General features: G+C 40.4%; 2 protein-coding genes across 2 annotated transcripts in view; one reads left to right on the top strand and one right to left on the bottom strand.

Moving 5' to 3' along the window:
* Window positions 1–16,487, top strand: part of LOC140362567 (uncharacterized) — a 44,403-nt gene that overhangs the window by 14,237 nt on the left and 13,679 nt on the right. The gene's annotated exons all lie outside the window — the stretch shown is intronic.
* On the bottom strand, window positions 1,309–14,384 carry pigt (phosphatidylinositol glycan anchor biosynthesis, class T). Its single transcript, XM_072448904.1, has 11 exons — window positions 13,982–14,384; window positions 11,392–11,569; window positions 10,614–10,741; window positions 10,427–10,527; window positions 9,167–9,341; window positions 7,797–7,894; window positions 7,552–7,708; window positions 2,667–2,867; window positions 2,385–2,550; window positions 1,799–1,882; window positions 1,309–1,721 (listed from the first exon to the last, which is right to left on the bottom strand). The coding sequence occupies exons 1-11, from the start codon at window positions 14,376–14,378 to the stop codon at window positions 1,472–1,474; spliced, it is 1,935 nt and encodes a 644-aa protein (XP_072305005.1). The 5' UTR covers window positions 14,379–14,384; the 3' UTR covers window positions 1,309–1,471.

Genomic DNA, 16,487 nt, shown 5'->3' with positions numbered 1-16,487 from the left:
TCTTTTTGTAGATTTAATCTCCATGTTTTTGTTGTTGACCAGGGCATTTCAATGAGGAATGTTTCCATTCCTCACTGAACCCAAACAGAGATCAGTGTCCCTTCCAAAGCCTGGTGTGTTTACTCTCAAATGTGAGCGCTCATTTAGAACTAACAAGAGCCCCACTTTGCACTGCTGAGTCAGGAGAGTGGTTACATGATTGAACATTTCTTATCATTCATTATCATTTATTAAGTATTAATGAACACTTTACAACATTCACAGTGGAACACATTTTCCATAATAACAAATAAGAATATTGACATCATAATTTATAGGCCATTTTTGACTATTTAAACTATCTAAAGAATGTTTTAGATTCAAGCGCAAATCCAAAATTAGTGCAAAAACATTTGGTAAAAAGGCCAGATCAGCAGTTTTCATAAAAGTTAGATTCAACTGGTACAATAAACATTCATTAAAAATAAATAATAAATAGGTTGGCTTTTATATTTTTTAGATGTCAGAAACTCAAAGCATCAAATTTAGTTTCACAACTTATAACTATCAAAAGGTGTTTACAAGAAATAGTCTCCTTTAGTTCTTTCTTGACTCAATGAAAATTATAAGTATAAATTGCCGACTCATGTAATTTGAGTTTACAGAAATCTAGAGCATCTCTTTTCTGAGCCTATTCTGACCTATTTAAAACAATGAAGTCAAACAAGGCTTGAGGGCAAAATACCCCCCCTCCCACCATGGACAAAAGAAAGAAGGTACAGAGTCACCTTGGCAAACTTTCACTCACTCATTCTTCAGAGGCAATGAAGTTCACCAGAAAATCCAAGAGATCTACTTTTTACAGCCCCCAAAATATAATAATAGGTTGACAAAAACCTCTCATCGCGCGTCATTATTCATTCACTCTATACTTGGTACAGTAGCTAGAATGCCCTGAGGCAGCCTGGCACGAGCAAGGCTGCCAATCAACCACCACCATCACTCACACTCACACACTACTTTCATACTAGGCAATGTGGGTGAGGCGTCTCCTCCACACAAGGACACAACAGAGCTGTGTTTGGAGCACACCCAAAAGATTTGAGAGAATCAAATCTCTGACCTTCTGGTTGGTGGTGTGCTCTGACCATCGAGCTACAGCAACTTGTTTCTCTTTTCTTTTTTTATGTTTCCTCAAGACAAATAACAGAATAGCCAAACAATCGGACAATATTCAACACATTCGAAGCAACGGTCTCAAAATGAACCAGAGCAACAGGTCACTTTTGATTGGGCAATTCTATTTAAAAAAATCTTTTGTTCTCCAAGAAAACAGGTGCCTTGATTATCTAGGCAGACAAACAATGCATCCATCTTTTACCAAGTTCAAATCATTTAAAACATTCACATGAGTTTAGTCCATCATTGAACCATTTCCCCAGTGTTGGACTGAGAGTTATCATTTTAAACAATACCATTTAGCAATTCAGTCTCATAGCGGAGGTACGCCCCTCATTTTTCTGATGACATTGGCTATCCTCTTGGCCAATCCTGGGCTCGGCTCTTCGATCTGAAAGTTGCGCGTGAGGAGGTTGTAAAGCGAGCCGTAGCCCACAGCCACGACTGTGCAGGTCAGGCAGATGACGTTGTAGGGCATGCTAAAGTCTGGAGTGGGCAGGTTCACCAATAAGGGCTCAGTGTAAACACGGATGAAGTAACTGGACTCCTCTTTGGTGGGGAAACTAGAATAGAGAACAATAGTGTTGGCTAAAGAGTAAATCAGATTCGAAACAATGAAAGAGGAATATATGACGCTCACAAGCTGCTGAAAAGAGGCTGGTCCCGAGTGTTGTTGGTGTCCATGGCAACAATACTTGGCACAAGAGAGCTGACAACGGAAGACCTGGGAATAAATACAAATGTGTTTAACAATAATAAATAATACCAATAGGTCTATATACTGACTATTTGTTTAAAGACCACCAGATGGCAGCAGTTTGTAGATGTATGGGTTATGGCCTATTCTTCTTATTCCCTTAACCGTTAAGTGAAGAAGAAGAATAGGCCAGAGACACATTTCATTTATTTAATAGGTCAAAAGTCCTCAAAAACAGGTGAAACCGTCCCAAGGCAAAATTCACCCACAGCTCTAAACATAAAAATACAATTATTCTGTTCTGTCCACATCACAAACTATCAACTAGATTTGGGATTCGGTATCAGTATCTGCAGCCAATATTATTTAGGTGTCCCAGTCTGCATGTGCCCATGTGTCAGCTCCAGTGCTCCTTTTTTTTCTAAATTTCACAGCGCCATCTACAGTCCAAAACATTCAGTCTACATAACAACCGTTTATACATGAAGCGTGTTGGTATTTCTGGATATTAGGAGTCTATATTTCATACCCGACGTAGAATCCGTGGTTTGGGTCTGGAGTGTACTCGGTCCATTTGAGCAGAGCCCTCTCAAACTGCACCGTGACCTCAGTGACAGAGTTTGGAGGAAGCTGCACCAACATCTCCAGGAGGTGAGGCCGGACACGGTCTTTAGACGGCTGGTAGTGGATGTAACCTAGCAGCAGCAGAAACACTTATCTCAAACCTGGAATGACTCTGTACAAGAAATGAGATGAAGTGATGAACTGCCTTTGTGTAATCTCTCGGTGTTGGTTGTGTGCTTTGACTCACTGGGCTTGTTGTCCTTGCCCTTGCTGGTGACGGTGAGCGTGTGGACGTACAGACGCAGGTACCAGGGCACAGAGTCCAGCAGCAGCACAGGGAAGGAGCGGTACGGGTGCTGGTTATACATGAGCGTGTGGATCTCTCCGGTCTGCAGTCCATAACCCGCCACGTAGCGCTCGGCGTGGAGCAGAGGGCGCAGCATGTCCCCTAAAGAGAACACTAGAAACTTCAGGAACTACTGTACATAAGCATACGTTTATGCAGCAGTCACAGAAGTATGATTGGTTTGAAGATTCTGTTGGATGTTCATATCATTTCACTCCAATCTGCCAAGACTTTGTAAAGACTGGGAAAAGTCACTGTAAAATAAAAAAAGACTAATATAGTTTAGGTTGTAAAGCAAGAAAATTACTTATTGTACATACCAAAAATGTGGTAAATCATCCTCTGATCAACAATAACATCTAAAAGACTAACCGAAAATATATCAATAAAACATTTGATGAATTAGCACAGATATATTTATAGAAAACAGCCATTAGTGAAAAGAGCCCCCCCTAGTGCTATTTCTGTAGTCACATCATCACACAGATGGAAAAACAAAATGCGAGTCAGGCCCAATCTGAGAAATGTGATTCATATTCCCTGTGAAAAGATAAAGCCCAGTCTCACTGAAACTAGTCTGAAACTTGCTGTGCTAAATGGTCAGATCCTTATGTAACAAATCTCTCTTAATTAATAATTTTATTTCTTCTTATAATCTTGATTTTATGTTTTTAACTGAAACATGGCTTGACAAAAACACAGGAAATGTAGTTCTGATAGAATCTGCTCCACCCAACTTTAAGTTTGAATCTGAAACACGAGAAAACAAAAAAGGGGGTGGAGTCTGTGCTGTCTTTAGAGATGAAATAATTACCCGCAGGTTGTCTTTTGGGGTGTTTTCATCATTTGAGTATGTATCCTTTAAAATGGAGCTAAAACGGTCTCCATCCATTCTCTTCATTGTTTTATACAAGCCTCCCCAGCACTGCCAAAGTTTTATTGATGATTTTACTGAGATGCTTTCAGTCATATGCACAGACTTTGATGATTTGGTCATTACAGGTGATTTCAATGTGCATGTTGATAATATTTGTGACAGAAACGCTAAAGAGCTTGATGCTGTCCTTGAAACCTTCAGTCTTACTCAGCATGTGAGAGGCCCCACCCACAGCAAAGGACACACTCTAGATCTCATAATTACAAAGGGGGTAAATATTTCAAATGTTAATGTGATGTTGCTCTGTCTGATCATTTCTGTGTCTTCTTTGACCTGTCTGTTTCTCCCAAACCTCCGGTTGGTCCTGCAGTTGTTCAGAGGAGACACATAAGTGATGGCACAGGTGCACTGTTTATGGAAATGATAAACTTTGAAAATGTCTCATGTTCTAATGTAAATGATTTGTTGAACTCCGTTACATCTAGTGTTTTGAATGTTCTGGACACCATCGCCCCTATAAAGGCTAAAATGGTTAAAAATAAGCAGATGGCGCCGTGGAGAAATGATGATTCGGTCAGGGCACAGAAAAGGGAGTGCTGCAGGGCCGAACGGAAATGGCGCAAGTCAAAGCTCCAGGTTCAAAAAGAGATTTACAAAGAAAAGCTGAACATGTAAAACCTAATCTTATGTAGAACTAGGGAAAGATATTTTTCTGAAATAATTGGAAGCTGCAGTAACAACTCGCGTGTCCTGTTTGCCACAGTAAACAGATTAACAAACCCTCCAGCTCAGCTGCCGTTAGAACTCATTTCCACATCCAAGTGTAATGAGTTTGCATTATTCTACTGAGAGTGTTTTTCAAACTTCCTATAAGTTATTTGTTCTTTTCTTCTGTATCTATCTCTGTATCTACCTGCGTTGCATCAATGGAATTTCCCCATGTGGGACAATAAAGGATTATCTTATCTTATCTTATTCTTTAATGACAAACTTCAGGGCATTAAAAATGCTATAAATCCCGCAATGCAAAAAATTACCCTAAAACCACCAAGACACTTAGAGCTAACTCACTTTGCACCAGTAACTGACAAAACTGTCCATGAGATCATCACCAGTCTGAGTTCATCTACATGCTGCCTTGATGTGTTACCCACCAGATTTCTAAAGTCTGTGCTGAACAGTTTGTTAGCACCATTCACTCACATAGTTAACATGTCGCTTCAATCTGGAACATTCCCAATGTCTTTGAAAACTGCGGTCATAAAGCCTCTCCTAAAGAAGAGCAGTGTTGATGCCGCAGTACTGAGTCATTACCGGCCCATCTCTAATCTACCATTTTGGGGCAGAGTCCTTGAAAAGGTTGTTTACCAACAGCTCACAGATTTCCTCTTAATAAACAACTCATTTGATGTTTTTCAGTCACAGCACTGAGACTGCTCTTGTCAAGGTGACAAATGACATCCGCCTGAACACTGACACGGGCAAAGCCTCAGTCTTAATTCTGTTAGATCTGAGTGCTGCTTTTGACACTGTCGATCATGGGATCCTCTTACAGAGACTAGAGGACTGGGTGGGCATCACTGGCACTGCCCTAAACTGGTTAAGGTCCTATCTGGAAGACAGGAAGTACTTTGTTGAAATTGGTAGCTGTGTCTCAGACCACATGACCCTGACCTGTGGAGTGCCCCAAGGGTCAGTCCTGGGTCCCCTTCTGTTCAACCTCTACATGCTGCCGTTGGGTCAGTTGATACGCAGTGAAAATGTGTCCTATCACAATTATGCAGACGACACTCAGATCTATGTTTCATTATCGGCAGGTGACTATGGACCAGTAGATTCACTCTGTCACTGCATCAGTGTGTCAGATCAGTGTGTGGATGCAAAACAACTTTCTCCAGCTGAACTCAGACAAGACTGAAATAATCGTTTTTGGCCCACAGAAACAAAGAGAAAGTGTTAGCGGTCACCTCCAGAGTCTCTAAAACCTACAAATCAAGTTAGAAATCTGGGGGTAATAATGGACTCAGACTTGAACTTTAATAGCCACGTCAAATCAATAACATCAGCAGCTTTTTACCATCTAAAAAACATTGCCAAAATCAAAAATATACTGTCAAAACCAGATTTAGAGAGACTTATCCACGCGTTTGTCTCCAGTAGATTAGACTACTGTAACGGCCTGCTCACTGGCCTCTCCAAACGAGCTGTAAAACAGCTGCAGTTCATCCAGAACGCTGCTGCTCGGGTCCTGACTAGAACCAGGAAGTATGATCACATTAGTCCTGTTCTCAGGTCTCTGCACTGGCTCCCTGTGGCTCAGAGAATAGACTTTAAAGCAGCTCTGCTTGTGTACAAGTCTCTCCATGGCCTAGCACCAAAGTACATCTTGGATATGTTAGTGCCATATGAACCATCTCGGACTCTGAGGACCTCAGGGACCGGCCTCCTGCTGGTGCCCAGAGTCAGGACAAAACATGGGGAATCTGCGTTTCAGTTTTATGCAGCTAAAACCTGGAACAGTCTTCCTGAAGATGTGAGACAGGCTTCTACTCTGACAATGTTCAAATCTAAGCTAAAAACAGTTTTGTTTAGCTGCGCATATGACTGAAAGGATTTTTTCTTTGCACTCTTCTCTTTTGTTTGTGATTTTATTAGTTTAGAAAATCAGTTGGATTGATAATTTTTAATTTAGTTAATTTTATTGTATTTCTGTAATTTCTTTGTGATTTGAATGCATTTTTCCTGCTGTGAAGCACTTTGAATTGCCTTGTGTATGAAAAGTGCTCTACAAATAAACTTGCCTTGCCTTGCCTAGTGTAAAACTGGGAAACAAAGAATCCTTTCCTCATAGCGACTTTTTATTTTATTTTGTCAGAAAATCCTTCCAATATTAAACACAAACAATATAGACTTCTAATCACTGCTATTAAAATACCCAAATGTCTTTTTCCTCCAAAATCATAACCCTACTCCAAACCATATATTTATATGGACAATTAAAAATCATTCAAGTATATCACTGACTATTATTTACTTACTTTATGTTTATGAAGATGCATGAAATACATGCTGTAAACACGCCGGATTGCAGGCATGTCCTGCATTCATTCTCACAACAGCAAACTATTGTATATGCAACATCAGGACCCCCTGGGAACCTACGCCAGGATCCTGTTTGTGGACTTCAGCTCTGCATTCAACACCATCCTCCCCGCTCTGCTCCAGGACAGGAGAGTTCAACGTGCCTGACTTCACCTGCAGGTGGAGCGCTGAGGTGGATTCCTGACGGATCGGAGGCAGATACTGGGACTATCAGCACATGAGCTCCACAGGGCTGTGTACTTTTTCCTCTGATCTTCTCCCTGTACACAAACTGCTGCACCTTCAGGCAGGACTCCGTAAAACTGAAGTTTGCAGACGAACCACCCTCATCAGGCTCATCTCAGACGGGGATTAGTCTGTCTACAGGAGGGAGGTGGACCGGCTGGTGTCCTAGTGCAGCGGTGACAACCTGGAGTTCAATGCCCAGAAAACAGTGGAGATGATCGTGGACTTCAGGAAAGTCACAGCACCCCAGCCCCACCTCGCTATCACAGACTCCCACATCACCACCATGGAATCCTTCTGCTTCCTCGGCACCACCATCACTCAGGACCTCAAGTGGGAGCCCACCATCAGCTCCCTCATCAAGAAGGCCCAGCAGAGGATGTACTTGCTGTGGCAGCTTAGGAAAGCCAAGCTTCTTCTTTCCCTCAACCAATACTATTCACTTTCTGCACTATTTCCGATCATCTGTAATTTTTTTATTTTTTGTGTAAATATCTGTGTACAGACCGAGACTCAATCTCAATTCAAACTTTAAATATACTATGATTATCACTGTAAGCTTAAAGCTTGTATGATATTTACCCTTTGTGCTTTTCCACTTGATCTGCAGGTTAAAGGTTCTCATGGTGCCAAACGTGGACGCTTGAGTCAGGTCATAGACAGAGAAAGTCCGTCTGTCTCCCAGCACCGTGGCCTGGCTCAGGAGCGGAGTGGCCGGCGTCAAATCAAAATGCTCCCCCTTGTTAAAAGAAAAATATATTCATATGTTAGTAGGAATAGAAAAAAGTGTGTTATTTTGATTCTACTTAATGGAAAAGCTGGCAAACCTCAGGATTGTCAGTGACATCGATGTAGATTTTGCTGGAGGAGGCCAGAGGGCAGGCGTCCGTCAGAGTTCGGGAAAACATCTTGAACAAAGACCACTCTGCAAGAACACGTTGATTTGAGCAGTGACTATTTTGAATCCAAATGATCACAAATGAAATTTAAAATTAAAGGTAATTCTTGTAAAACAGTTCCTCCCCACATACTGTAGCAGTGCACTGTCTGCTTTGAAGTACTTTATAAATTGCAAACCAGGAAGAAATGTTAAATGCTGAGAACAGATTAGCTGTACAGTCTAGAGGAAAAAGCTGTGCGTGCCTAAAACATTAATGCCTGTGAATATTCCGGATGTGCCGATGGATTAGATAGATTTGCATATAATGCAGCTTGAATAATAGTTTAGCTTGAGAGCACTGTTCCCTCTAAACTGCGCACGTGCAATTATGCACTGCTCAATCTGCACTGCGCACAAAATAAAAATCCATCCTGAATTGAAAATAAACTCAACACATACAAATGTATACAATGACTGGGCTGGCATAGGGAGCCCCGGTGGGTTGATGGGTAAATGGGTCGTTGAGGGCCGAGCAGTAGAGAAGGTGAGCAGTGCCGCCGAGCCCCATGGGCCCTGCCTTAGCTGTGTCAGCCCTGACTAGAGACCTGTGGCGGACTGGATATCCCACGGGTCAAATGCTGCAGGATCAGGCGGATTTGCGTGTCAGCGTGTCAAAGCAGTATGTTTACTTTTGCCACTATTACTATTATTATTTTTTTCTTATGTGATTTTATTTTTTATTTCTATTGCTTATTAAGAATATGAGTGTTTTTTTTTGTTTTTTTTAAAGCTTCCTATAAGTTATCCGTTCTTTTACTTCTGTATCTACTTGCGTGCAACACCAAAATTTCCCCATTGTGTGGACAAATAAAGGCCATCTTATCATAAATGTGCTCCACCAGGATCCTCAAAAGGCTTCAATTCAGCTTCATCTGGGTCAACTTTAGTTCAAATGTATTCATTATGTGACTTTCGCGTACTAAACAACTAGTTGGTTAATCTAAATAATAATCACTGTTTAGACTATTTAGTAGGTGGCAACAGCGGCTCGGCTCGTTCCATTTGACTGACTCACAGAACAATTTGTTTAATAAGAACGGGAGCTCGCTCAGGGCAAAAACAAACCGCCAGTGTTCAAATTAAATTGATAAGTTCATTTTAACGCAATCCTTTTCCTGGCACTAGAGATTGCTAAATAAATACATGCCCATAAACTATACAAGCACTGGAAGCAAGGAGGGTAGAGTGTTTTACCAGAGGACATGACTTCAGCCACGCATCATCAGAAGTGGGGATCGAACCTCCCTCCACACTGACCTCTTTTTCCCTGTCCAGACGTGTGCAGGTCGAACACCACATCGAGCGTCTGTCTGAGTTCCCAGGACGTGCTCTTACACTGCGGGTCTCCACACACCGGCCGAATGTGAACCGCCTCCGAGTGGAAACTGCTGTGGAAAAGCTTCTCCGACTTCATCAGGACCGCCAGACCAGCCTGGAGGAAAAAAACACCGCTTATGAACAAGAGTGAACATATGCCATTACCATTTGTTCCATGGCTCACCTTCTTTCTTTTATATTGTGCAGATTGTGCTTTCACTATTGTTTTATTGCGAGCATGAAACACAGCCTATGTTCTAATGCAATGGTTCTTTATTTCAAGTTCTACTCCAAGTTCTACCGAAGAACAGATCTGAGCTTTTTGAGTACTACCAGATTTTAACCAGGTAAAATTGTTAAAAGATTTACCGGTAGGTCTAATTAGGCCTAAACGCAGTATATAATGGGACTACATCATTTCTACAATAGTCCTAACCAAGAAAAAAAAAATCTTAAAGCAGGAAAAGAAAAGAATGTCCACATACCACCAGAATGAAAATAATTGAAATTAAATAGCTCATAATCCAGCGTTTGTGAGTAATACAGAATCATTTGTAGCACTATAGTAATGGGCATAGTGGTGTCATTTTAACATTTTCAAATGAGCACCGGTTTTGATTTAATTTGGACACTCATGTACCCATGCAGCGCTCCGTATCTTTTTCTATTTGTGATGTAATTTTATATTACCGGTATTCTATTTGTACTTCTTGTTAAATGTGCGCATACCAGTTTTGTTCACTAACGATGGCAATAAAGCTTCACTGGATCTGTAGTTGTTATTTTAGTGGAAGCAGCTGTAGAAGTAGTGATGTTACATTTGAGATAATTTTATGGTAAGTAATTGAATTAGGCCTTATCCAGTGACGTGCGGTGAGGTTCAGGGCTAGTGAGGCACCGACTATTTCAGAGTCAGATTTACAAACGCGAATGAACCCAAAAGAACTCCTTAAACAGATCGCATTCATTCCTCACCGTTTGTGAGCTATACAGTCCCACTAGATCCGCCCCGTGCATATTTTGACAGGCTCTGCCGTTTTGTCATCAAAATGTTGGGACATTTCACAAAATGTTGTGCAATCCACTAAACCAAGGAACGATAGCTCACCAAAATGATCAAACCTGATTTTAATCTGATCATGTTTCCAAGTACAACATCTGATCATGTTTCCAAGTACAACATATCATTCACAGACGTACCTTGGAGCCACATGGCAGCAGCTTCTTCCAGGGTGTGAGATTTTCAGTGCAAACTATTTCTCGTGGGAGGGTGGCATAGCGAAGGAAACGGTGGTCTGTCACTGTCAGATTAGAACAATGCTGTAAAAATCACATTTCCAGAATACCAACGTAACATTGTGCAGAAAGACATAATCCTTGGCCCTACCATTGCCTATGCCCAGAGGTTTGAATGAGGCACTGGGCTGGACAGTGTTTGTGGAGTCGATGAAGTTCAGAGATGCACAGAAGATCCCGGATAAAACATTAGTCAGCTCTTTCCAAGTGCCGTCCACACTGAAGAAAAAAAAAAAAGAAAAAATAATTGAAATTAAATACTTCAAAAGTTACCATTTGGAGCAGCAAACTTACAGCTACATGCTTGTTACCCATTTCTACATTTCTATGTTACATTCTATGTTATGTTGGCTAAATGTGTCGGAATCAGGGTGCGGTGTCATGTCATACTAACTAAATGTAACTTGTTAAAAGGTTTTTAGGTTTTGCTGTTGATTTGAGTCTAGGTGACACTTTGGTGAGGTTAAAGTGCAGCTAACAATCCATTGTACATTGTATACTGTAACATTTGTTGACATAGTCCCTTATTTGTTTATGAGTGGTGCAGGGTAGAAAATTTATCAGAAGGTAGTGTTCTGGACAATGGCTTCTGAGTGATGCGTTGAAACATCTTAATTTCCAAAACATTTTGAAATTTTTTCTGACAATACCGTAAAATCGAATGTAATGCACACTAATAATATTCTGTATTTGCAACAACATAGTATTAAGTAGAAACTTATAATAAATAGCAGTACAAACAGTTAAAATAGTGATATAATTTTATATCATGACTCAATTTGGTTTTACAATTTATTCTCGTTATATTCTTGTATAACTTTTAACCTCAGATAAACAGTGTGCCATGGCCAGCAGAGGGCGGCACTTACTCTGTGACAGTGTCCTGAAACCAAACCCAGAGCTCAGCTCCAGGAGGAGCGGGTAGAAAGGGTTGTCCCCACTGCATGGTCCTCCAGTACCCCTGAGTGAAGGAGATGTGCAGCTCACGCACAGAGAACTTAGAGATGACCTGACCCAATGACTTGGGAAACAGACGGTAGTGGGACACTGGAAAATACAGAAGTAATTACATGAAAAACAGAAATAATTTAACTGAAATGACAAGAACGTGTGCCTCTTGAAACGGCAGTCGTAACTTAAGATGATCATAGGTAGATTAGATTCCCGCTTGGACCAAGTTCTGCCGTTGGCACTACACCAACATTGACTAGTAGCACTGATGGTGCAGAATTATGCCAAAAATCACTAAAACCTTTCAAAAACAAACAAATCTAAGATTATTAGGTCTAATTTGAACGGCTTCCAGCTGATATGACCTTGTCTGTCCATTCACACTGCCAAATTGTACTTCCATACAATGATCCTCTCCCACTACTTGTGCTGTATCACTGTGGCAGTCGGCCATGTGCTCTCTGTACTAACAGGCTTTAAAAGTAGGGAGTGTCTACAGAGCCGCGGTGCGCGGCCAAAACTGCATGGGTTTTTAGTGCCGCGGCTCCTGAAACTGCTCGGCTATTTGACCGCGCAGGGTTAGGGTTAGCCATGAGGCTATATGGCCGTGCTGCGGCTCCTGAAACTGCTGGGTTATTTGACCGCACCGCGGCTCTGCAGCCACGGCCTTAAAAGTTATAAGATAAGATATTCCTTTATTGTCCCAGATGGGGAAATTTCATTGGTGCAACGCAGGTAGATACAGAGGTAGATACAGAAGAACAGAACAGATCACTTATAGGAAGTCTGAAAAACACTTTCAGTAGAAGATCTCCTATAAATAAATAAAAACTCCCATAGACAAATAAATAAATAAATACCATTGCATGTGATCACGACAGTAATTGCACATGAATATGTGTCACGACAGCACATAGATTGCACATGAATTTCATAGTAATTGCACATGAATTGCACATGAATTCCAACAGCAATTGCACATATGACAGAATTGCACATGGTTAGGTCAGTATTGCGAGTGTTCAGTACTAACAGTTTTTGTTAGTTTTGTTATGGTAAAGAAGCAGATGAGATGCCACTATTGTACAAATATAGAAAAGCATGATTTATTAAGTCTTGACAATGTTATCAAGTTCTCATTCTTAAAATAAAATCCCTGAGGTGTCACCAGGAGGGGCGCTGCAAACTGTGACCGTAGACCAACTAAATGAAAGACCACTTTTGGACAGAGCGCGCCAGCTTTAAAAGGCCCATAGACTGGTATTACTCCCTTTTAAATAAAGCAGCGGTTTCGCAGGCCTTTCCTTCCTGCCGCTGTCAGACTCTACAACAAACACTGTTAGCCCTGATCATGTGTCATTCATCTTCATAATCATGTGCAATACTGTCATATTCATGTGCAATACTGTTTGGTGCAATATTCTCTGTACATATAACAGCTGTAAATAAAAATAACTTTTTTTATTAAGAGTATAAGTAAGTGTATATTTTTAAAGCTTTTTATAAGTTATCTGATTTTTATTATTTACTTCTTTACCTACTGTTGCAACACTGGCATTTCCCCATGGCGGGGACAAATAAAGGCTTATCTTATCTTAGATCTGGAATACTAAACCTGCCCCAACTGAAAACCCTGACATATCTGAACCAGTTTAACTGAATCCTTTATTTTAAAAGATCGCTTTCAACATTTACTTAATGGAGTAAGTGTGCAGGCTTGTCTTTTTTCTATGTTCACTTCAGTAGCCAAATACCTAGTAATTTACATAAAATTTTAACAGCACATAAATGTCCACTCACAAAACAAATCTACAATATAATTAACAATAAAGATTATTAACACCAATCGAACCGCCGCGGTGGAGCGGTCCACCTTATAGGAGGCGATGGTAATGTGGCCCGTACCAGAAAAGCTGTTGCACACTTTGCCTGCTAATTACTGTAATCGTAAAAAGCATGGCAGTGGTGTTCCAGTTTAGGGACTAAACAAAACATGGTTTTGTGTAGATAAGTAGATTCATGTAGTTTTATTTATTTTTTCAAAAGTTTCCTATTACTTGTCCTGTATTGAAATAAAAAAAAATACATCTTGTTGAAAAATGTGTGACTATTAACGTGTGTCATATATTTTAATTGTAAACGATGTATCAATACTGCAATAAAAAAAAACGTGTCACCTACTTATCGCTAATCAGTCAACAAATAATATGGAGCCGTTATTGTTTAACTTTGTTCCACAGTATGGCATTAAATATGATATCTATCTACAACGACGAGTTACAAGTCAGATCTGTGGAAAGGCAAAGCCAGCCACAGTAAGAGTACATGTTTTTCAATTGATTTTCGAGCCATAAACACATTCCAAATTACATCAAGGGTAGATATGTTTAATGCCATACAAAGATACAAAGAAAGTCCTCCATGGAAACAGAAAAGAAAAGTTACACAGTGCACCTTTAAAAGGAGTGGCGCTGCGTCCCTCGCTGCTTCCCGTTTTGAACCCCTCACCTTTGTTTCCTTTCATGAAGTCAGTTTCCCAGAGTGTACGGAACTGGAAGCTGGCGTAAATATCTCCAGAGTGAAGAGGTCTGATCACCAGCTCCTCCTGAAAATCCTCTTTCCCGTGAGTCCTCTGAGCCCCGGCAGTGCTGTCTGTCGTCCCGGCCGGAGGTGCACTTTCTGCGGCCACGGGAGCATCTTCTACACGGGTGGTTTCCGTCACCTCGGTCGGTTCCCATTGTTTCTCCTGCTCCGGAGGCGTTTCCGGAACTTCTGCCTTCGCGTCCACCAAAATATCAGGGTTACCAAGAGTCTGTGTTGTTTCTTGTGCATTTATAACAATAAACAATGATAAACTAAATAGAATGACTATCAGAGACTCGGAACTGTGCCTTCGAGCAGCCATCTTGGATTTTTGTGAAATCACTTCCGCGTAATGTGACGATCCACCAACGAGCGACTACTATGGAAGCCTATTTCCGCCAGTGACTAAAAATAAAAGCTCCACAGGAAGTCAAAATTTTGAGTTTAAAAAGTCAGAATTTTGAGTTTAAAAGTCAAAATTCAAGTCTGAAAGTCAAGATTTCGAGTTTTAGGGTATAAGTAGCAAATTGCATTGATAGGCTATTTACACATTGGCATGTGAGTTGGCAGAGAAGTACTTTAGAGATAGAGTAAATACTGCATTTACACACCCTTGAACAGATTTTAAGCAGGAAGGTTCTCCGGCGGTGTAAAAATATGGCTAAAGTTGCAGCAGTTATTGAGAAACAGCTTGAGAGATCTGGCTGTGTCCAAAATCCTTGTGGACTGGATGTCTGAGCGTAGTTTGTATTTTTCAAATGATGTGTATCAAACAATTGACCTTTATATTAATTTGAGAGGTCTCATCAATCATGAGTTATAACAGCAGTTATACATCTGTTGGTCTTAGCCAAGACTCCCTGATAAGATTGGTAATCACAACGGAACATTCCTGGTTAAATAAAGGCTAATGAAATGGTTTCTATCATATCTTTTATCTGTTTTTATCATCTCCAGTCAAAACTGTCCATGTATGATAAAAAAAAAACAAAGTCAGTTCATAAAAAATGACTATATGAACACTATATAGCAAATAAGTGCAATTTTTGAATAGCAAAGATTAAAAATAAAGGACCAGAATGAACACTCCAAACACATGTTTATTTATGTTATCAAACTTCATACTGTCAGGAAATTAATAATGCAACTGTCACAGACAACAGCACCTTACAGGAAAGCATTGTTTCCCTCCTGAACATATCTTCCATATTTGAAATTTTGACGTTTAAACTCACAATTATGACTTTAAACTCAAAATGATGACTTAAACTCAAGATGATGACTTCCTGAGCTTTTATAACTGGTTTTCAATTTCTAAGAGAAGCAAAGTGAACCTGCTTTGTTTTATGGAGGAAAAACATTTTCAAAAAATAAGAGAAATGTCTCAAGGCGCACAGTATTTACTATTTTGCTATAACACGAATAGACATGTTGTTTTGTTTGAAACCATTCCAATGTAGCTCTGGCTTTATCTTTGAGGCTATTGTCCTGCTGAAGCTGAACCTCTTCCCCAGTCTAAAGTCTTCTGCAGCAGGTTTTCTTCTCAGATTGCCTTGTATTTGGCTCCATCCATCTTCCCATCAACTCTGAGCAGCTCCCATGTCCCTGCTGAAGAAAAGTAGCTCCACAGTATGAGGCTGCGCTACCATGTTTGACACTCTGTTTTCAGAGTCATGTGCACTGTTGGTTTGTCATTTTTTAAGGCCAGATTTTTGTAGAGCAAGACTAATAGTTGTCCTGTGGACAAATTCCCTCTGCACCTGAGCTGTGAATCTCTGCAGCTCCTCCAGAGTTACCATGGGCCTCTAGGCTGTATCTCTAATCAGGGCTCTTCTTGTTCGGCCTGTAAGTTTTGGTAGGATTGTAGTTGTGCCATACTCTTTCCATCTCCGGTTTCTGGACTGAACAGTGCTCTGTCAGATGTTCAAAGCATAGAAAATCCTTTTATAAACTAACCCTGCTTACTTTTTCCCTGACCTGTCTGGTGTGTTCCTTGGACACATCGTCCTTGGACTTCATGATGCTGTTTTCTCCTCAACCTTCCCTTAACAAACAGCTGCTTTTATACTGAGATTAGATCACACACAAGAGGACTCAATCAATATTTCATCAATCATCAGGCAACTTCTGACAAACTGGTGGCACACTTTCAGTTTTGTATTTTTTTCAGAATATTAAACTCATGTATACATTTCCTTCCACTTCACAGCTGTGTACTGATTTGTGTTGCTCATTCACAAAAAAATGACAATAAAGCATTTTGACAAAATGTGGAAAAGTTCCAGAGGTACACATACTTTTATACATATAGCCACTGTAATTCCATAACAGCGACCATCATGTAAACAAGGGCCAAAGCTTGACTAATTTACACATGGTTATGATTTAATAACTAAAAAAACTTGACACCTTTGGATTAGTGTTTTTAGAA

This window comes from Eucyclogobius newberryi, unplaced genomic scaffold (genome assembly GCF_026437365.1).
Source record: "Eucyclogobius newberryi isolate DKJ021-1_F unplaced genomic scaffold, fEucNew1.0.hap1 SCAF_17, whole genome shotgun sequence".
NCBI lineage: Eukaryota > Metazoa > Chordata > Actinopteri > Gobiiformes > Gobiidae > Eucyclogobius > Eucyclogobius newberryi.
Note: the sequence above shows the minus strand (reverse complement) of the source record. Positions and strands in the feature narration are given on the sequence as shown.